Below are 22,713 nucleotides of genomic sequence, written 5' to 3'. Positions count from 1 at the left end.
TGAAATTAGTTTGTATTTTAGGTAGACTTAGCTATTGCTTGTAAAAATTGAAAGCAATTTTAGACACTCTTAAAATTTGAATTGTTTGTAATTTCAGTGTCTAGGAGAATTGTGAGGTGCCTGGAAATATAATAATAGATCCTCAACGTAATTATACCCTCTCTTTTCACACAGATATACTTTTGACTTAAAATGTTACAAACTGATGGCAAAACATATTAAATGTTGAGAAAACAAAGATGTACACGTATACTGTTTAGTGGAAATCATATAAACAGCTAAAGCCTTATTAATTGGAAGGTTAATTATTTAGTCCTGATTTAGGGCAAATATTTCAAGATAAACAATTATCTCACTTAGTGAACGTCATCAGAAGGAAATGGGTTTAGTTGAGTACCATACTATATTCTTGGAACAAATACCTGAAAGAATTTTGAATTTTGCAAATAAAAGAGGCATTCTGAGATTTCTGCCATTAGCCATGAAGCAGTAACAGGAACTGGATTTACGAGTCTCTGTACATTTTAAAGGATTCAAACATACAAAATATCTTTTCTGACTAAAATGGTAGAAATTAAAGTAGAAATCAACAACAGAAAGATATACAGAAAATCCCCAGATAGTTGAAAATGAAGTAATTCACCTCTAAATACCTCAAGGGACAAAGAACAAATCAAATGAGAAATTTCAGAATATTCTGAATGGAATGAAAATTAAAACATGACATATCAAAATTAGAGGGAGGAAGCTAAAACAGTGATTAGGGGAAGATATAGAAACCAGATATCTTACTAGAGAAGAAGAATGGTTTTCAGTTAATGATAGCAGCTTGTATATCAAGACATTAGAGAGTTAAGAGCACATTAATCTCAAAGCAGAAGTAAGGAAATAATAAAGGTAATAGAAATCCATGAACTAAGTATCAGAAAAACAATAGGGAAAAATTATGGAACCAAAAGCTGCTTCTTGAGACGATTGGTGAAATTGATGAACTTCTACGTAGACTAAGCAAGAAGGAAGAGGGGAGACATATTACAAATATAAGGCGTGAAAAAGGGAAACATCACTACATATTCTGTAGATAGTAAAAGGAGAAGAGTGAAGTATTAAAAACAACGGATAAATATCTTGAAAGTCATAAGCTATCAAAGCTCACTGGTGAAGAAATAGATAACCTGTGCTAGCCCTACATTATATTAAAGGAACTAGAACCCATCCACCAAAAATTCAACAGTTAATGAAGAAGTAAAACTTCTCAACTCAGCATTACCCTTAAACTAAAAGTAGGAAAACATATTTGAAGAAAACCACACACTAATATTTTTCATGAATATGGAAGCAAAAAGTTGTAGCAAATTTTTGAGAAATTAAATCCTGCAATCATATATAAACGATAATACCTCATAGAGAAGTGGGGCTTATCCAGGAATACAAAATTCGTTTAGCTTTCAAAAATAAATAGGTATAATTCACCATATCAATAGACTAAAGAAGAAAAACCGTATTATCATCTCTGTAGATGAAGAAAAATGATTTGACGGAAAGCTACAATCTCATTTGTGGTAAAATCTTCTAGAAACTAGGAAACAATATACTTTTCAAATATATTTCTCAGCAGAATTCCCCTAATTTCCAAAAATTATTACTTCCAACATTGTTACTGGGAATGTCTCAAAAAACTGCATTGACTTAGATGCGGTGATAAAGGGATGGATCTCAGGAAATTAAAGGTACTTTTGGAAGTAATTTTATGGATTAAAACTCATGGCGTTTGTACTTTTAAAATCTATTTCTGTAAGGCAGTATTTGGAACCAGTTTTATTCCCTCTTACCTATTAGGACTCTTTTTTGGAATGTATTCTAGAAGCAGTTCATTCTATGTAGATTATATTATTCTGGAGAGCAACTATGTAAATATACACCCCCATCCCAGACCCCTAGAATTTGACCCTAGAATCGTACAAATGTGTTGAGAATGCCAACTATGTAAATTTGGAATAAAATTATCATATTTAAATAGTACATTTAAATTTTCTCTGTTAAGATTGTTATTATAAGAACTAAATATTATAAGGTTTGCTTGCCTGGTTTGTTGTCATAAAACATTTCACTAAGTTATGTGAGTTACGTTATTTTTTAAACTTTTCCTTCTTGTTTTAAAATAGTGATTGATAGTGTGGGTTGTTTTAATTTTTTTCTGGAGATTTTGCCTTAATGAACCAGTAAGAATTGAATGCCTACTTTGTGTAGTAAAAGTTGTGGAAGAGTTATAAAATTCTTGTCTCTGAGGGTCTTATACCCTTATTGAGAAACAAAAATAAGATTTCAAAGGAATATTTGGAGGATGATATATTAGTCTCCTGTTAGGATCTGGTCTAATTATTAATAAATTTAAATGTAATTGTGATTGAATTATGTTAAATATGTTTATGTCTATTAAAATAGATATAAATGAGTATAAATAATTTTGTAGTTTCTAGTAAATACATAAACATAATTACTATTTGTTAAATTTCTAATAATTGGGCAATGTTTTAATATTAGTCTAATAATTAAGATTGTCACACCACAGTGACAGTTGGTGATTCATTGCTCACTGAAAGGCATTTATTTCAGTAGATGTGGAATTTGAAGGGATCGTTGGCTTGGAGGAGTCTTGAAAGGCTTCATGGAAGAGTAGAGATTTTTGCTTAAATGGGTTTATTGAGATAAAGCACTTAGAACAGTACCTGGCATGTAGTGAACACTCATTGACTGTTGCCTGTTATTATTGCTCTCAGCAGGAGCAGCTGGGCCTTGCTGAATGGCAAGTATTATAATAAACAGGCTTGAATGAGGAAGATATTCTTGGCTGAGTAGTGACATGATTTGCTGTGAATTTGTGGCATTCATGCTGAAATTGTGAGCCTATACTAGGTCTTCTGCTATTTATGTGCTTGACTTCTTTGAGGCTCTTAGATTTAGATGGCACCAACATTCTTCTTTCAGTTATGATAGAGTGCTAATTCATCCCTAATCTATATTAGCTAGTTTACTTTTTGGTTACTGTTAAAATGAGTATCTATTTACTAGTAAAAATTTTTTAATCTTCAGTTAAGTTTTTTTTTCTTCCTTCAATAGGAACATCGGAATTTGCCTTTTATGCGTGAGCTGAGGTATCTATTTGCACTCCTTGTTGGTACCAAAAGGAAATATGTTGATCCATCAAGAGCAGTTGAAATTCTTAAGGATGCTTTCAAATCGAATGACTCACAGCAGGTAGTTTTGTTGCACTTATTTATAAACCATTTGTATTTTATTTAATCTGAGCAATCATTAAGCAGCTTTCCCAGGAATTTGAGATTATTTAAGACGCACGATTCTGCTTTATTAAAAATAACCTGAACCGTTTAAAACATTTGGAGACTTACTTTTAAGAGAAAAGTGATCTTGAAGGTGTTAAATAAATTTTTAATTTATATTATGATTAAAATGAAAACAATGGATAAAATTAAGATTATTTACAAATACATAATTAAACATCTTCACAGATAACCCAGGATCATTATTGTACACATGTTTTTTGATATTCCTGTGTTTGCTGGCAGGGAGTAGTTTTCCTTAATTACCCAGAAATGGTTTTTGAAAGACATTGTCTTTGTTATGTTGCTTTCGTTTTTTATACTTTATGTAGTGTATTGTGGTAGATTTTTAACCATTACCTTAAAAGAATATTGGGAATTTTCCTATAAAAATACAAAATATCTATAAATAAACCAACATTTTCACATGTAATTGGAAAAGTTGGAGAAATTAAAGAAGGAAAACAGAGGAACAAATTAGCAAAGAATAGTAAGTGTTCAAAAAGATGGCAGCAAACACGTCATGGGCAGAAGTTTCAAAAAGCCACTAAGCTTGCCCTGTCATTTTTAAAAGTACTTACTTAGATGTGTCTCTGTTTTGTAGATGTATGGAGAAGGTGTTTGGAAGAGGAAAGTCTGAGATGCTGTCACCACCTTCCTTGTGCTTTTTCTTTCTGTTTTTAATTTACCTTGTATGGCAAATGTAAATGAACCAAAAGGGCACTCACATCAGAGTTTTTTTATATGTTGTTTTCATTTAAAAAAAATTATAACAATGCTCCAGTGCTAACACAATTAAAAAGAAATAAAAATAATTCTGCAATTGATCCCAAACCACCATTTTAGAGCATTCGGCGTTCCTTCTGGTTCTAAATGTGTTTTATTTTTATTTTTTTTCTTCTTTAGTATGCATACTGTCTTCCAGTGACTCTGAGTATACAATTAAATTTTTAAAAAATTACTTCTGTTCTCTGACTTATCTTTTCTTCTGGATGCCTTTTCCTTGTCTTTTTCTTGGTTTCTTTTTTCTTTTCTAGAAGTTCTTAGTGATTTTGGGGTATCTTTTCATATTTAAAGATGAGGCAGTATAAACTTCATTTGGAGCCATATTTGTACATAGGTGGGCTTTTCAGTTTGAGTTAGAGTTGAAATGGTTACAACTGGGCGGGGCTGTTAAGGCCACAGTATGAATGCTTTTGCTTCAGACTGGCAGTGTAGACTGACTTTGGAAATTAGTGATTCTTTTTCTTTAGAAGCCTTTTAAAGTAGATGTATATCAATTAAGCTTGATAAGTTTGATTCTGCTTTGTTCCCTAAACACTTGGGTCTGAAGTCTACACTGGTAATTTAGTGAATCCGTAAATGAGGTAAGCATCATGATTTTTTTTAAAGTGAATTTATATTTTCATTGTATCTTCTTCCTAAATATTTCAAATATATCATATTTTGAAGTACACAAGAGTCTTGGGATACCCTTTGGTATGTGATACTGTTAATTTTTTCTCTTTCCTCTCTTTCCTTTTTTTTTTTTTTTTTAAAGACATTTTTTTTTTTTGTCACTCAGGCTGGAGTACAGTGGTATGACAGTGGCTTACTGCAGCATCAACCTTCTGGGCCCATGCCTCAGCCTCCGAAGTAGCTGAGACCACAGGCATATGCCACTGCACCTGGCAAATTATTTTATTTTTATTAAGACAGGATCTCCTTATGTTGCCCAGCCTGGTTTTGAACTCCTGGGCTCAAGCTATCCTCCTGCTTTGGCCTCCCAAAGTGCTAGGATTATAGACATGAGCCACTGCACCTGGCCCTGATCAATACTGTCAATTTTAATCATACCTTTAATTGTTTCAGCTTAAAACTAAAATACAGTGAAGATCTTGTTATTTTTTTTTCTCTTGATGGATGTAGGTAGAATTTTTATTTTATAATTGTCAATTTCAGATTGATTTCTAAAAAAAAAAAAGGAATTAACTTCTGAAGAATATTGTGATTGCTAGGAAACTCTTTTGTTTTTTATTAGATATAACCTTTAGGTGAATTAAAGTTATACAAAAGTATGAAAAGTTGTTTTAAGGAGTTACAGTAGTTCCTAAGGATGGTTGTTAACAAATTACCACAAAGTGAGTGGTTAAAAACAAGAGATTATTTTCTAACGGTCTGAGAGGCCAGAGGTCCAGAATAAAGGTGTTGGCAGGGCCATACTTTTTCCAGTGACTCCAGGGGAGAATCCTTCTTTGCTTCCACCATACTCTGGTGGCTGCCGGTGTTGTTTGGCTTGAGGCAGCTTAGTTCCAGTCGCTGTCTCCCTCTTGGTATGGCTTGCCCTCATGTGTCTGTCTGTCTTCTGGTTTTCCTGTTTCTTATAAGAACATTCACCATTGGATTTAGGCCCAGCCCTAATCCAGGCTGATCTCATCTCAAGATCCTTACCTTAATTATATTGACAAAGACCATTATTCCAACTGGTGTCACATTTTGAGGGACTAGGTGGACATATATTTTTGTGGGCTACTGTTCAACCCACTACAGATGTTGTGAATGTTTACAGCTGGATTCTTGTGTTGAGTTTGGTCCTGTTTAACGCTACAGCTTTGGAGCAATTTGCTTAAGCTTCCCAGTCCTTAGTTTCAACATTTTTTTAAGGTTAATAAGTTGGCCTACATGCTCTTTAAAAAACTGGTTGAAAAAATATACAGTAGTAAGTTTGTTTTATATTTGGGGCTACTTTGTAAGTAAGGGCAGAATGCTTATTCCTGATTGATCTGTCTTTAAGCAGCCTTCGTAGAGTTAATTTGTTTTTCCCTTACATTCTATTTATTATTTTCTATGTTCCAACTCATGTTATTGAAAGAATTATGGTAGCTGATAACAGCTGCCACAACCTATTCCTGTTTTTGTGTGTTAGGAGAGCAAGGACCAAAGAAAGGAATGGTGAAAGGTGATAGATGAGCTGGTTCTGAATGGTAGTAAAGGTATATATGGCTTAAAAAGTTATATAAGTTGAATTAAGAAAATGAATTGTGGAAAAGGACTAGTCTTCCTTCTAAGAGAGAAGCCAGTAATAATTCTTTGTAAAATGCAGAACTGTTTGGTGAGATGAGTTCTTCATTTTATAAAGATTCATTACAGAGCTCATTTGGAGGGGAGTAGTGATTTTTTTTTTTTTAATCTTATTTGTAAACCACCATGGCACGTGTATACCTATGTAACCTGCATGTTCTGCACGTGTACCCGAGAACTTAAAGCATAATAATAATAAAAATAATCTCATTTGTAAGTTTGGGTTTTGGGGGGTATGTTTGTGTATTTTTTCCCCAAATTATTTCCTAATAATTGATTATGAATATAAGACTTGTTTTTTCAAATATCTTATATCTTGGTTAAATTATTAAAGTTCCTTGCATTTTATGTGAAAATTTCACTTGTATCTTTGTAAGGAGTTGGTAATTATATATTTCAATAACTGGCTTTAGGTTTGATGTTACAACATCTAGTATTTTTTTAGTAGGCTCAAATATCAATAGGCTTTTTTCTTTCCACAGCAAGATGTGAGTGAGTTTACACACAAATTATTAGATTGGTTAGAAGATGCCTTCCAAATGAAAGCTGAAGAGGAGACGTAAGTTACCATGAAATTTGGAGATGGGGTTTTAGGAATTATTGGATAGCATGTCAACGGGGAAATAAGAAACTAAGACAGACTTATGGGAATCCCAATATTTTCTGTATTATTTACGAGCTATTTAGAATTTGCAGGCATAAATAATAGTCTAACCAGAAACTAAAAAGTGATCCCGGAAATAGATAATCTTACATGCCCAGTTCCTTTTCTTAGATTCAGTAATCACTTTTCATGAGGAGGAATGAGTTTGAGGTGGAGAAAGATGTCAGGAATGTGAATTCTGACAAAACCCTTTTACGTAGAAGCATGAAGGCCAGGGACATGAAGTAGCAGTGCATGTGAACAAGTGGCTCTGTTTATCTGTTCACTCAGGGCCCCAGGGTCACCTAGGTTTCTGGGATCTTGCTGGCAGTGAAAATTATACTGGTTCTTCAAGTTTCTGCCCGGAAGTGACACACATCACTTCTGCTCACATTTTCTTGGGAAGAGCTATGTGGTCTAACTTCAAAGTGAGTAGGAATATCTCACACTAATTAGAGTGGTGGCTATAAACAAAACAAAAGAACCTCCTAACCCCCACTGACCCAAGAAAATAACATGGGTTTGCAAGGATGTGAAGAAATTGAAACCCTTCTGCAATGTTGATGAGGATGTAAAATGGTGCAGCCACTGTGGAAAACAGTTTTGGAGTTTATTAAAAGATTGAAACTAAAATCACCATATGATCCAGCAATTCTGCTTCTTGGTGTTTATCCAAAAGAATCGAAAGCAGGGTTTCAAAGAAATATTTGTACACCTGTGTTCATAGCAACATTATTCACAATAGCCAAAAGGTGGAAGCAAACCAGATATCCATTGATAGGTGAATGGATAAACAAAATGTGCTATATATACATAAAGTGGAATATTATTCATCCTTAAAAGCACAGAAGTTCTGACACATGCTGTAACATGACCCTTGAAGACATCATGCAAAGTGAAATAAGCCAGTTACAAAAGGACAAATACTGTAAATCACTTATGTGAGGTATCAAGAGTTATCAGACTCATAGAAACAGAAAGTAGAATGGTGTTGCCAGAGGCTGCGGGAAGGGGGAAATGAGGAGTTGTTTAATGTATATAGAGTTTCAGTTTTGCAAGAGGAAAAGAATTCCCAGATTGGTTATACAATAGCGTGAATATTCTTAACATTACAGAACCGCTACAGAAGTGTATGGTTAAAGGGTTATGTGCGTTTTATCAGTTTTAAGAAGTGAGTAGGATAGTGTATCTTACCATGTACCTGAAGGTGAAGGGCCAGAATTTTTTCAGTAGCACTAAAGACTAGTACACTACCTAATGGGGTTGTTTTAAAAATTAAGTGAAGTACGTATCAATGTTATTCTAAGAATTAAATGATGACCCATTCATCAAGAGAGATAGTATTTCCTCTCCCCCGTTTTGAACAATAGTTAACAAATCAATTAATATAAAGACAAATTAGTAATGAACAGTCTGTACACAATTGTGGATACACGTTTCTAAACAGCCAGGCCAAGATAAACTTTGCCTTTTTAGGTCAGGCAAACCACAACAAGACAGCTTAAAATTACCAACTTTTGTCTGTTTCAAGCAGAAAAGAAAAAAATGTATTTTTGTATTAAATGACGTGGAAAATTTGTAAATGACTAGTTCTACTAGCAGTGTGAAACTTCAGAAAAGGATGGAGTAGCTCTTTAGCTACTTTGGGTCAAAAACTGATACCTTGTTTCTTCCCTGGTGAGGGTTGTTGTTTTTGGATTATTTGTACTCTTCCATGTAAATACAGGAAATAACAACATTTTGTAGAAATCTATTTTAATTAAAAGTGGATTTCCTTCCTTCCCAAGTCCAAATAAACATGCAGTATACAGACTAAAAGTATGAGATTGAAATATATAATGATGATGGAAAGAGCAGGAACTATATCAAGCTGGAACAGACTGTGTCAGTTTCTCTTAGAAGTTCATTACATGTAGTAACTCATTTTAACCCTCTGAGAGTCCTGTGAGTGCAACTATCATAATAATCCTCAGTTGGTAGGTGAAGAAATGGAAGAATAAATTTAAGTACCTTGAGCAAGGTAACACTGTAAATAACAGAGCTAAGTGCAAGTGCGTGATAGCCACATAAGTGTTTCTGTCTTGTCATATGTTATAGTTCTTTTAATATTTTCTCTGTAGGTCCAAAAATTATAATCATTTACATTTTTTGACACACTTTAGGGATGAAGAGAAGCCAAAGAACCCCATGGTAGAGTTGTTCTATGGAAGATTCCTAGCTGTGGGAGTACTTGAAGGTATAGTTATGCATTTACTTTTTATTACAAGTGAAGAGATATTATTATTCATTAGTTCATTTTTCTCAGTTACTTTTTTTAGTGAGTTTTAGTTTTAATTTGATTTGTTCTGTCTAGTAATTTTTGTTGGATTGCTACTGTTACTTGCATATAGTACAGAAGTGAATGAATGAAAAGGAATATATGGAGTGCATTATCACATATTAATTGAGACTTTATCTTATGTTTTTTTTTTCTAGTGAGAGGGCTTCTGTGATACTATTTTGTTGGAAAACAGGGATTGATGGGATGGTTGGTAGATCCTTTGAAGATAATATTGGAGTTAGATACTGGGCTTGGTATGATGCTCACTTTCTTTTTTTCCATGTTGAAAATGGAATTTAGCAAGTTAGCATAGAGTATTACAGAGTTCTCACTTTCTGAGTGGTTATAAATGTAGATAGTAGTTTTTCAGGAAAAAGTTGTATTCTGTCTTTTGAAAAATCCGTTAAGAGTGATACTACTCTGTTTAAGATAAATACCTGTTTCTTAAAATTTGGCCTAACCAGTTTCTGTTTGGTTTTCCTGATAAGGAGGAGATTCTTTAGATGTAACTTCATGTAGTAATATTAGGTCCCAAAGCATAAACTTTTGAAAAATTGTTTTTCTCAAATCACCCAATGCATCAACTTTTGAAAGTTATCTTTTTCCAGATCAGCTAAAATGTAAAAGTTGAAAAAATGTTTTTTTCTTCACCATCCTAAGTAGTGGATTTCCTGAAGTTTTTGTTTGAATATAGATGATTTGGGAATCAGAAAAAGACAGTTACTAATTCAGATATTGGGTCTTTAAAAAGTCTTATTGAGGTATCGGTACACTTTTGTTTGCTTCAAATGCTAACAACTTACATATAAGTTATATATATGTGTGTGTGTATGCGCTATATATGAGTTAATATATATAAATTTATATATATGTAGAATATATTGCACAGTACATTATATTGGGTCATCCATCTTAATAATTCTGATTTATTTGAAGTAGAACACTGTATCTGATGCAGTGAGTAGGTCTGATCAGGTTGTGACTAGGCACTGTTTATAATACCCTGTGTGAACATTTCTACCTTTATTATATTAATTCCCAAAAGTGGTTGTTATTAAAATACTTAATTTGTCAATCCAGTGTTGAAGTCTTTGTACTTGGTGTTAGTAGGTTGCTTCAGTGATTGTGCTGTATAAATGTGGCCTTAATACGTTTTCACTTGAACTATGTGTTTGCTTCAGTAAAAATAATTTATTTCAGAATTTTTTCTTACTTTGTACATATATCTTCCTAATATCTTTTTTTGAACTAATGGTACTACACTGGGGATGACTTTTAATTTGTTTGTCAAAGTACCCCTACTGCAGAAGTACCTCAGCTTTTTGAGAACTTCTAGTTCATTGTCTCCTCTTACCCCTTCTCTGTACTTTACTCCTTCCTTGTTCATCTAAATACCTACAACTCTCTTTCCCCCATTCCTTACTGGCACCGTGTCCCTGTTCTCTGACCTTCATTAAGCTGTTCATCTTTTCTGCGTCTGTACTGAGTACCTGAAGGTTGCTGGCAAAATGTCACAGAAATGGGCCAAATACAGTGGATCATGAATTTGATTTTCACTGCTCCCAATCCTGTAACCTGACTTGTTTTGTGTAATCGCCATTCTTTCTCTCCTTTACTGCAATAAATATTTTCATCTTTTCCACTCATTTTAAATCTAGCTTATCATTTCATTCTGTGAGAAAGATCTTACCTCAGATTTCATTGATTTACAGTCAAGTTAATGAAACTTACAGGTTTTGCCGAGTCCCTGAATCTAATTTTACCTTTGTAGTTTTGTATCATATTCTAAAAAAACAACATCCCAAATATGAGTCTCAGGCTCCATAACCCAGATCTATAGCTACCTCTACTGTATTTTTATCTGCCCCTATATGTTAAAGTAATTATCCAGTTTTATATTAAAAGACTATTCTAGATGTGTGCTCAGAATTCCCTCCCGTCATGCTGTCACCTCAGACCTTATTTTATTTTTCGCTTGGATTTTGAGCCTCTCCCTCTCCACTTTCTTTCTCATCAATATTTAGACATGGTCTGGTATCTCAAACCTTAAAAATTAAAAAAAAACTATCCCCTCCCATACTCTTTTTCAGTTAATACCCTCTCTTGATTCCTATTCAGAGTTAAGCCCCTTTAAAGAGAAGAGTTGGTTTCAACTGATTACTCCCCATTTATTCAACCCAGCTCCAATTTAGCTTCTGACTCCAGAACTTGTCTAAAAGGGATCTTGGTAAGGTTATTGATTTTCTACATGTGGATAAATCCATTGGATCCCATTTCTGATATGGCTTGGTCATGTTCCCACACAAATCTCAACTTGAATGATATCTCCCAGAATTATCACATGTTGTAGGAGGGATTCAGGGGGAGGTAATTGAATTATGGAGGCTGGTCTTTCCTGTGCCATTCTTGTAATAATGAGTAAGTCTCACAAGATCTGATGGACTTATCTGGAATTTCTGCTTTTACTTCTACCTCATTTTCTCTTGCTGCTGCCATGTAAGAAGTGCCTTTTGCCTCCTACCTTGATTTTGAGTCCTCCCCAGTCATGTGGAAGCCTTAAGCCCAATTAAACTTCTTTTTCTTCCAATCTCAGGTGTGTCTTTATCAGCAGGTTGAGAATGGACTAATACAGTAAATTGGGTCCAGCAGAGTGGGGCATTGCTGAAAAGATACCCAAAAATGTGGAAGCAACTTTCGAACTGGGTAACAGGCAGAGGTTGGAACAATTTGGAGGGCTCAGAAGAAGAGAGAAAATTGTGGGAAAGTTTGGAATCTCCTCGAGATTTGTTGAATGGCTTTGACAAAAATGCTGATAATGATATGAACAATGAAGTCCAGACTGAGGTGGTCTCAGATGGAGATGAGGAACTTGTTGGGAACTGGAGTAAAGGTGACTCTTGTTACATTTTAGCAAAGAGACTGGTGGCATTTTGTTCCCTGCCTTATAGATTTGTGTAACTTTGAACTTGACAGAGATGATTTAGAGTATCCTGTGGAAGAAATTTCTAAGCAGCCAAGTATTCAAGAGGTGACTTGGGTGCTGTTAAAAGCGTTCCATTTTAAAAGGAATTTTGGAAAATTTGCAACCTGATAATGCAGTAGAGAATAAAAACCCATTTTTTGACTAGAAATTCAAATTGTCTGCAGAAATTTGCATAATAAGGATCCACATGTTAATCTCTATGACAATGGGGAAAGTGTCTCTAGGGCATGTCATAGGTCTTCCTGGCAGCCCCTCCCATCACAGACTCAGAAGAAGCCTAGAAGGAAAAAAATGGTTTTGTGGGGTGGGCCCAGGGTACCCATGCTGTGTGCAGCCCAGGAACTTGGTGCTCCGTGTCCTAGCTGCTCCAGCTATTGCTAGAAGGGGCCAGGGTACAGTTGGCCCATGGTTTCAGAGAATGCAAGCCTCAAACCTTAGCATCTTGCACATGGTGTTGAGCCTGTGGGTGCACAGAAGTCAAGAATTGAGGTTTGGGAATCTCCACCTAGATTTCAGAAGATGTATGGAAACGCCTGGATGCCTAGCCAAAAGTTTGCTGCAGGGGTGGGGCCCTCATGGAAAACCTCTACTAGAGCAGTACAGAAGGGAAATGTGGGGTTGGAGCCCCCATACACAGTCCCTACTGGGGCACCACCTAGTGGAGCTGCGAGAATAAGGCCACTGTCCCCCAGACCCCAGAATGGTAGATCCATCGATAGCACCTGGAAAAGCTGCATGCACTCAACACACCAACCTGTGAAAGCAGCCAGGAGTGAGGCTATACCCTGCAAAGCCACAGGGGCAGAGCTGCCCAAGACCATAGAACCACCTCTTACATCATTGTGACCTGGATGTGAGACCTGGAATCAAAGGAGATCATTGCGGAGGCTTACAATTTGACAGCCCTGCTGGATTTTGAACTTGCATGGGCCCTGCAATCCTGTAATCCCTTTGTTTATCCAGTTTCTCCCATTTGGAATGGCTGTACTTACCCGATACCTGTACCCCAATTGTAACTTTTCTCAGGAATGAAATCAGTGTTAAAATTTTCAGGTTCAGTTGAAAATCCTTACCTTATCTTTATTTTAGTAGCCAGAAGGCCATATTGAGGATTACTAATTTTCTCTCCTTATAGGAAGTAACTAGCTTGCTTTTGATTTTACAGGCTCATAGGTGGAAGGGACTTGCCTTGTCTCAGGTGAAACTTTGGGCTGTGGACGTTTGGGTTAATGCCGAAATGAGCTAAGACTTTGGGAGATTTTTGGGAAGGCATGATTGGTTTTGAAATGGGAGGACATGAGATTTGGAGGGACCAGTGGTAGAATAATATGGTTTGGCTGTGTCCCCATCTAAACCTCAACTTGAATTGTATCTCCCAGAGTTTCCCACGTGTTGTGGGTGGGATCCAAGGGGAGGTAACTGAATCATTGGAGCCAGTCTTTCCTATGCTGTTCTCATGATAGTGAATAAGTCTCACAGGATCTAATGGGTTTATCATGGGTTTCTGCTTTTGCTTCTTCCTCATCTTCTCCTGCTGCTACCATGTAAGACGGGTCTTTCGCCTCCTGCCATGATTCTGAGACCTCCCTAACCATGTGGAACTGTAAGTCCAATTAAACTTCTTTTTCTTCCCAGTCTTGGGTATGTCATTATCAGCAGCGTGATAAGGGACTCATACAGTTTCCATATTGAATTCTTATCGGTTATTAATGCTGATGACTCTCTTAACTTCTTCTTCCTCCTTTTCCCTAATCTTTCCTTAAAAATACACTTCTTTGGCTTTTGTAACACGATATTCTGTGGCTTTTTTCCTGACTCTGTGGGTACTTCTAACAAAAGTTGTATTTATAGTCTTTTTCTGCATATAAAGGTAGCAGACCCTTAGGACTTTCTTCAGGCCTATTTCTTTTTCCGGTCCCATCCCCCAGGCATCTCATTTACTGCCTTGATTTCCTTCTGTCAATAAGTCAGCAATTCTGTCTTTATTTCAGAATACTCATCTTAGTTACAGAATCATATTCAAGTCTCTTTTTAAATTGAAATCTCATGGGCCATACTGAACCAATGATTTCCACTGCTAACTCAAAACTAAAGAAAAAGAAATCCTCTGTTCTTACTTAAGTCTTGCCATTTTCAGTACATTATCGGCCAGGCATGGTGGCTCATGCCTATATTTCCAGCACTTTGGGAGACTGAGGCAGGTGGATCACTTGAGGTCAGGAGTTTTGAGAGTAGCTTGGCCAACATGGTGAAACCCTGTCTCTACTGAAAATACAAAAATTAGCCGGTGTGTTGGTGGGCTGTAATCCCAGGTGCTAGAGAGGCTGAGATAGAATTGCCGGACCTTGGAAGGTGGAGTTTGCAGTAAGCCAAGTTGCGCCGCTGCACTCCAACCTGGGCGACAGAGCAAAAGACTGTCTCATAAAAATAAAATAAGATAAAATAATAATAATCTAGTTGTTCATGCCAGAGTTCTGTCATTCTTGATATTTTCCTTCTTACCTATCTCTTGTCCTGAATACTAATCATACAAACCAGCCAGTCAAGTCCTGTTGGTGCTCCTCCTCATATATATGCATAAATGTATGTGTATATAAGTTTATCTCATTTGTGTATTTTATAATCCACAGTACCTTTATTTCTTGGTGGACTCTGCAATAGTCCTTTAACAGATGACCACTCACTTCACACAGGGACTTTAAAGGTGTTTCAGAGACATAAACCTGAACTTGTTATTTTTAGATTTAATTGTTCAGTGATTGTATTAGTCCATTTTCATGCTGCTGATAAAAACATACCTGAGACTGGGCAATTTACAAAAGAAAGAGGTTTAATGGACTCACAGTTTCACCTGGCTGGGGAGGTGTCACAATCATGGCAGAAGGTGAAGGGCATGTCTCACATGGCAGCAGGCAAGAGAAAAGAATGAGAGCCAAGCAAAAGGGGAAACCACTTATAAAATGAGGCTTATTCACTACCATGAGAAGAGTATGGGAGAAACCACCCCCATGATTCAGTTATCTCCCACCGGATCCCTCCCACAACACAAGAGGATTATGGGAGCTACAGTTCAAGATGAGATTTGGGTGGGGACACAGCAAAACCATATCAGTGACTTTGCATTATAACCAGAATGTGGTGGCAGGGGGAAAAAAACTTCCTAATAGGACCACAAGACCTTGTAGATTTTAAACTCCCTGCCTGACTTTTCATTGTGATCTCTCCTCGGTTCCCCAAGCTACAGTACTTTCTGTTAGTTCCTAAACATATCAACTTCTTTACTGCCTTAAAGTCTTCATCATGCTATTCCATGGCCAAGAATACTCCATAATTCCCCAGCACTCTGGTATTGCTAACTCCCACTTACTATTCAAGTCCGAGCTTAAATGTCCTTTGCCATGGAAGTCTTCCCTTCTTTCCCTGCCACCTGCTAAGGCTAGGTTAGCTCTCATTTTTACACATCTCACAACACTCTGTCTCATCACAACTTTCTTTTTATAACAATTATCATTATTTGTTTATAAATATATGTGCAGTTAATGGGTATAATGTCTTTGAAACGAGGCTGAGAATTTTCTCAGCTCAGGTACCATATCTCTCTTGTTCACTGCTGTGTATATTCTCGGTGTTCAGTATACCTTAGAAGATGCTTTTTGCAAGAAAAAATATACATACATATGTGTGTATATAATTACATATATGTGGATTTGTAATATCAATTACCAATATGTAAGGCTGGGTATGAATGTACATTTGCACATATGTAAGTAAACCAACAGGAAAATTACACTAACGCTTCTCAGGAACAAAATCAGTGTTACAGTTTTCAGATTCAGGTGAGAATCCTTACGTAACTCTAATTTTAGTCACCAGAAGGCCATATTGAGGATCATTAATTTTCTCCCTTCTTATAGGTAAAAAATTTGAAAACACTGAAATGTTTGGCCAGTACCCACTTCAGGTCAATGGGTTCAAAGATCTGCATGAGTGCCTAGAAGCTGCAATGATTGAAGGAGAAATTGAGTCTTTACATTCAGAGAATTCAGGAAAATCAGGCCAAGAGGTGAGTTTAATGTTTTCATTGTCCCCTTTCTTCCCTAGGTCTTTCTTACAATGCTATAAGCACAATTTAAGGTTCTAATTATATAGCTACTTAATAATTGAGAGAGAATACTCGGTATGTTTGGGTTTAATTGCTAATTTAGACATTCGGGAAACCTGCCCAGTCAGTATGGCCTATAATCTGTTAAATTCTCATGTAATAATTTATCTCAGAATTGTCAAAACTCTTTCATGGACATTGTTCAGTCTTTTTAGACCTTTCTGTGAAGGTACCTTTCAATCAAGGTAACCACCATTAGCAACAAGCTAGCTCCTGGATATAAAGTAAAAAAATCCTGATATTATAATGGACTTTAAAACAGATGTATATTATATCAAATATTGAAATTTGTTCAGGCTGCCCAGATTCTTTTTTTTTTTTTTTTTTTTTTTTTGGTAAAATTGCTATGTGATTGGATAGGGTCAGATGAAAGAACTTACCTTCTCAAGGAAGAAATAATTTTTATAAAATATTGTTAACTTACATGTCTACTTCCACTAGTTTCTTTCTTTCTTTCCACCCATCTCTGTTTCTTTATCCATCTCTGTGGCTGCATCTGTGTAGCCATTCATCCATGCATTTATGTGTCAGGGAGTCTTGGCACTTGAACAGTAAGCAAAGGACATATCATGTGCTGCCCAATCAAACATTGTTAAGCAATTGCTGATAGTTGTCTAGCTGTTAAGCTCCGTGAATGAGAGTAGGGGTCTTTATCTGTGTCAGTCACTATTGTATCCCTAGTGGTAGTATAGTAAATGCATACATAATATTTATTGAATGAATGAATAAAATGTAGTGCCTATCAAACAAGTTTCTGAGGTCTTTATACTGAATAGGTGCTTAATAAATATTAAGTGATGTCTCTGTGTTTATCTAAAAGCAGACTTTGTTCTTGTGTTTTTCAGAATATATTGCTTTTATCTAAATTTTAATTTTTTTTCTTAAAGATGGAGTTAACCCTTTCCTGTTTCAGGTGCACACTCATGTTTTTCTCTTCCCCTACACACATAAACAAATGAAAATATGCTTTTCTTGTTAAGAGGAAGAGATGTATTTGAAGTAGTCTTTCTCTCTACTTCATGGATCATCTATTTCAGTGATTCTCAATAGAGAATAGCCATGCTTCAGAGTTATCAAAGCAGAGTCTAGGAGAGGGATGTGGTATGTGGACACAAGAGCTGTACAGTTAATTCTGATATAAACCTCTAAATAAGAATGATTAAATTTGGCTATTTTATTGACTGGGAAACAGGTCTCTAAAGACTGTGACTTTAACAGTATCACACAATGGGATAAGAAAGCAGGCTCCTTAAAATTTGATCTGTTTGCTGTTAAATAAAAGGATGATTGGGGTAGGAGGGCAGGAATGGCATGTTTTTTATATTGTTAGAGTAGCCAAAATACACTATGGTTTATTGATAGATAATCTTGCTCACATATTCCCAGCTTTTAAAAATTGTTTATTCTACATGGAATCAAAATTTCATTGTTTATTTAAAATATCTTATATATTTTTTCCCATCTTTTTATTGGTTTTATACTCTGAATGTCCCTATGCTGCAATATAAATGTTCTGCCTAGGTTTTTCTCATTTAGCCTAGGGAATATAATGATTTGTGATCTTCTCTGTGTTTAGCAGTTTCTAATCAATCTCCACAGTAGCAAATTTGGTTACTGGTGATCCCTGTTACCAGCTTTCTTTCTAAATTTGCTGGAGACTATAGTTTCAATAATAATTCAGCTTGGTTTAAGAGACTATCACTAACTAAAATATAATATCACTTTTTAAAAAATAACGTATTCAAATTATAGTCTTACGGTGTCCTTCAGAAAAACTATTCTTGAATCTCTAAAAACCAGTAAGTAACAACAATAGGGATTTTTCTGTACTCTATTATTTACTAAAAATTGTTTATTTTATTTTGGCCCTGAAAACATCTCATTTGCTGAAATAGCTGTGACCAACTAATATAGGAAGAGCCCCAGTCTTCCACGTTAAAACAGCCAGTTGGCTATAAGAGTTTAAATTTAGGGGTTGATATACTGAGAGACAACTGAATAAGTTAAAAATGATTATATCTGAAATACTTAAAAAATCTTATTTAAATGATGCATTTTAGATTTTAATTAAATGGTATGCAATTTATAGATGAGTCAGACTCTCTAGGAAACATGGAGATATCTTTTAATTGTCTATTGGAGGAAAAAAATGTCAGGTAGTAAATACTTCACTTGTGATATGAGTATTCACTCCTGCCAATGTGTACTGCGTGTTCTTTTAGACTATTGATATACACATATAAGTATTTGCATGTGTCCATACTGTCCTGAGAGTTGCATTTTTCACTCAGCAGTATATCATGAACAAGTGTACGGCTTTACGTCAGTGTTTTTAAAAACTGCAGTGTCACGTAGTCTATATTTATTAAATTAAATTGATTTAATTCTCCTGTAAGGCAATAATGAAGAAAAACAATTATTTTGAAGAATGTCTTACTATAAATATCCTTGAGCACTTAGAAATTAAGTGTAGTTAGAAGTAGTATCTTTGGGTCACAGGCATACTCATTTAGATGTGTTGGTACTGCCAAATTTCCCTTCACAAACTTGTACCAAGTTATATTAAAGTTCTAGAAGGAGTTTTTATAAAGCTTTAAAAGCAAAATTAGAGAAACAATATTGATATTTGCCATATTAGACATCTGTAGAGGTTATATGCTGAACTTATCTTTTAAAATGGCGAATGAGTTAAGGCAATTAAATGTCTGGAGCCTAAGTTTTGAACTGGAATGAAAAGTTTTTGCTTCTTGTGCATAGTTTACATCCTGGCTTGGTATGGTATTCTGTGGCGAATTTGAAGTGATAGGTGTGTTTTTTATGTTTATTTTCTTTCTCTGCATTTGTGTAATCCTCTCAAAAGCAAGGTATCTTCTATGCTTTAATAGAAAAACCAGCTATTAAAACTCATAAAAATGACATATTCTTGAGGAACTATTTTTGTTAACAGGTGAGATTTCTAGAATTGTGATGAATTTAGAAGCACTTGTGCTGCCAATACTGTTTGTGTAAGTTCTTTATTCACTAACTGCAGAAATCTGTTCCTCCTGTAGTTTCATTACATAGTAAAATAATAATAATATGTTTAGAGATATAGAGAATGACCTCTGTCTCACAAGCATGGCATACTAGTTAGATTATAGAGAAGTAAATATAGTTTTTTGTTGAATGGAAATAAGATTTTTTTTTAAAGAAAAATATCTCATGTTTTATATTATTTAAAATTCAAATTATGTACTGCTATACTACAATCCAGATATTGCAGAGCTAGACATACCATTAATATTTTAAAACATGAATTTACAGAATGTCTGGTTATCTCATCTTGTCCCCATCAGCTTTAGAATGAGAAAGTGAAATCCTTCCACTCTTGTAGTAGGAAAAACCTGCCATCGCTGATAGAGGAAAATGCATTCATAACAGAGACATATTAAATAACATTTTTGAACATCCTTTTGTAAGGTATGGAAGCTATTTATATTTCCTGGACTTTTCATGGTCTACAGAAAAGTACACCCCAATTTGGGTCATTTCATTTCTTGTGGCCATTGTAGATTTCCATGAATTAAAATATGTAACTATTTAATTTTAATGGTGACATTTAAAGTATTACAGTAGAATATGAAAGTGATAGTTTTTGAAATCTACTTTCTTGTTTGAGTATCATAAAATGGAACAGAGAATATTATCCTAAAGAATCAAAAGTGTTCTTTGTGATATGTCTGGGGTAATGTTTTAATTCTTAATAATTTTATATGTGGATTAGAACTAACTCAAAAATTCTTGCCAGTTCCATGAGATCAAAATGAGTAAGCAAACTTTGTTCATCCAATTTTAAAACTTTAGATGTTTCTGATATTTTTCATAACTTTATTTAATCCATTTCAGGTATTATTCATATAAAACAAATTCCTTAAACCTTAGCTTTCAGTAAAAGATAGCCATCCAACTCAGGAAATCTCAATTCAAGTAATCATTAGCATTTTGAGAGAGAAATAGTATTGAATACCGTTTGCTTTTATTTGCTTTAGAGAAAAGTAGCAACTTTCCAGATCTTCGTCAAATTCAGTTTGCCAGGTGTGTGCCATTCTTGCTTTTTTGGATGTTCAAATTTAAATTTAGTATACTCTTAACTTATTGACAGATGTGTAGTGGCATTTTGAAATTATCACACACAATAGAGTATGCAGCAATTTCGCATATTGCACATTTTATATAAGCACTTCAGAAATATTTTATACTTCTGTTATTTGTTGATTTACAAGTTTGTTACCTTTTCTTTCTCTTTAAATACATATGTTTATGTATAACTTGAGGTTGTATATGAATATAATTTTCTTTTAAAAATGTTGAATTTCATGCTTAATTGAACAGTTGCCAAAGCATGTATGGGGATTACGAGCTCGGGTTAGGGGAAGGAAATTATAGCTATACTCAGTATAATTTGGCTCATAGCAATGAGACATTCAGTTCTTTAAACACTAGTTATTGTGAAAGATTTTAAATAAATTATTAACTTTTTGTTAGCCATATGTCCTTTTTATAAGTTAGTATAAAATCCAGCAGATGAGCTAAAGTTAGAACAGGAAAACACCATTTTTTCATTTTTAGTATGAGTGTTGTGATGATTTATAATGTAATTATTATTATTTTTTTAATTCGAGTACAACCTCTTACAATTTACTTTGTCACAGGAGATTATGATGCTATGGTTAAGTACCATTCAACATCATATTGAAGACAGAAGAGTTGAGCTACTAAGTCATGATTTTAACCAGCGTTTTTTTCTTTAGTCTAGAAATTCTAATGTAAAGAATTATTTTCAAAGGACAGTTGTGAGATTTCTTTTTTTACTGATCATGTATTTTATCCACTCTTGGAATTTTCAAGAGGTGTGGAAAACTTTTAGAAAGAGGTTGAGTTTTAACTAAATTGTGTATCCAGTTACTTGTCAGATCAGGTCAGCATTGTGGTGATACGAATACGAATGTCATTGCCCACATCCTGTGCCTAAGATTGCAATGAAGAAAACAAAGGTGATATTAAAGTTTTTGTTATTGTTTTATTTCCTTTCAGCATTGGTTTACTGAATTACCACCTGTGTTAACATTTGAATTGTCAAGATTTGAATTTAATCAGGCATTGGGAAGACCAGAAAAAATTCACAACAAATTAGAATTTCCCCAAGTTTTATATTTGGACAGGTATGGTTTGGTATACTACATGACTTAGTTTAAAACAGTTTAGTAAGTGAGAAAATATTGTTAGGAGGAAAATTCTGTGTAATTTTCTTAGAATTAATTTTTACTTTTGTGTAAAATGTCTAATACGATTTGTCAAGGTAAATGAAGTTTACTTTGCATTAGAAAAGTATAGTTGTTGGGAATAATGTTATAAGAAATTTAAAAGTGAGATTAATTTTGTAATCTTAAAAATCAGAATTTAAAAAATACCATTTTGTATTACCTACCTTTTATCTTACACAATTTTGAATGAATTGATGCTTTGTGGTGATGGCTACACTTAATATTGTATCTACTTTCTTTTTTTTTTCCTTTGAGATGGAGTCTTGCTCAAGCTGCCCAGGCTTGACTCACTGCAACCACTGTCTCTCGGGTTCAACTAATTCTTCCATCTCAGCCTCCTGAATAGCTGGGATTACAGGCACCTGCCGTCATGCCCGGCTAATTTTTGTATTTTAGTAGAGACAGGGTTTCACCATGTTGGCCAGACTGGTCTTGAACTCCTGACCTCAGGTGATCTGCCCGCCTCGGCCTCCCACAGTGCTAGGATTACAGGCGCGAGCCACTGCACCTGGCCATCTTGTATCTACTTGCATTATATTTGGAAATGCTAATGATTGCCTTTTTCTGATAGATACATGCACAGAAACAGAGAAATAACAAGAATTAAGAGGGAAGAGATCAAGAGACTGAAAGATTACCTCACAGTGTTACAACAAAGGCTAGAAAGGTATTTTAACTTTTATGAAGTTAGGAGATAATTATCTAAAACCATGTATTTGGTGACTAGATTTTTAATTATAAATTTGCTTTTAGTGATTTATAATTTTAGGAGTAGGTAATATTGTGTGAATAGTTTTAGTTTTGTTTGAAACTAAAAATCTATAATTGACTTTAAAAAATGATTCTAGCGGTTAAAATTAAATATTTCATTGTCAACAGGTAATGTTTGAACTGCTAAAAA

General features: G+C 34.7%; 1 protein-coding gene across 9 annotated transcripts in view; it reads left to right on the top strand.

The window, feature by feature from the left end:
* Window positions 1-22,713, top strand: part of USP25 (ubiquitin specific peptidase 25) — a 140,411-nt gene that overhangs the window by 67,815 nt on the left and 49,883 nt on the right. For 8 of the 9 annotated variants that reach the window (XM_032277154.1, XM_032277161.1, XM_032277160.1 and 5 more), the window contains 6 exons: window positions 3,121-3,258; window positions 6,884-6,960; window positions 9,207-9,280; window positions 16,262-16,410; window positions 21,583-21,710; window positions 22,384-22,479. In XM_032277154.1, coding sequence (XP_032133045.1) covers window positions 3,121-3,258; window positions 6,884-6,960; window positions 9,207-9,280; window positions 16,262-16,410; window positions 21,583-21,710; window positions 22,384-22,479 — 662 coding nt within the window. Of the gene's footprint in view, window positions 1-3,120; window positions 3,259-6,883; window positions 6,961-9,206; window positions 9,281-16,261; window positions 16,411-19,844; window positions 19,969-21,582; window positions 21,711-22,383; window positions 22,480-22,713 lie in introns of all 9 variants that reach the window. The other variant, XM_032277162.1, reaches the window with a different exon arrangement.

This window comes from Sapajus apella, unplaced genomic scaffold (genome assembly GCF_009761245.1).
Source record: "Sapajus apella isolate SASKATOON/1434 unplaced genomic scaffold, GSC_monkey_1.0 scaffold8, whole genome shotgun sequence".
NCBI lineage: Eukaryota > Metazoa > Chordata > Mammalia > Primates > Cebidae > Sapajus > Sapajus apella.
Note: the sequence above shows the minus strand (reverse complement) of the source record. Positions and strands in the feature narration are given on the sequence as shown.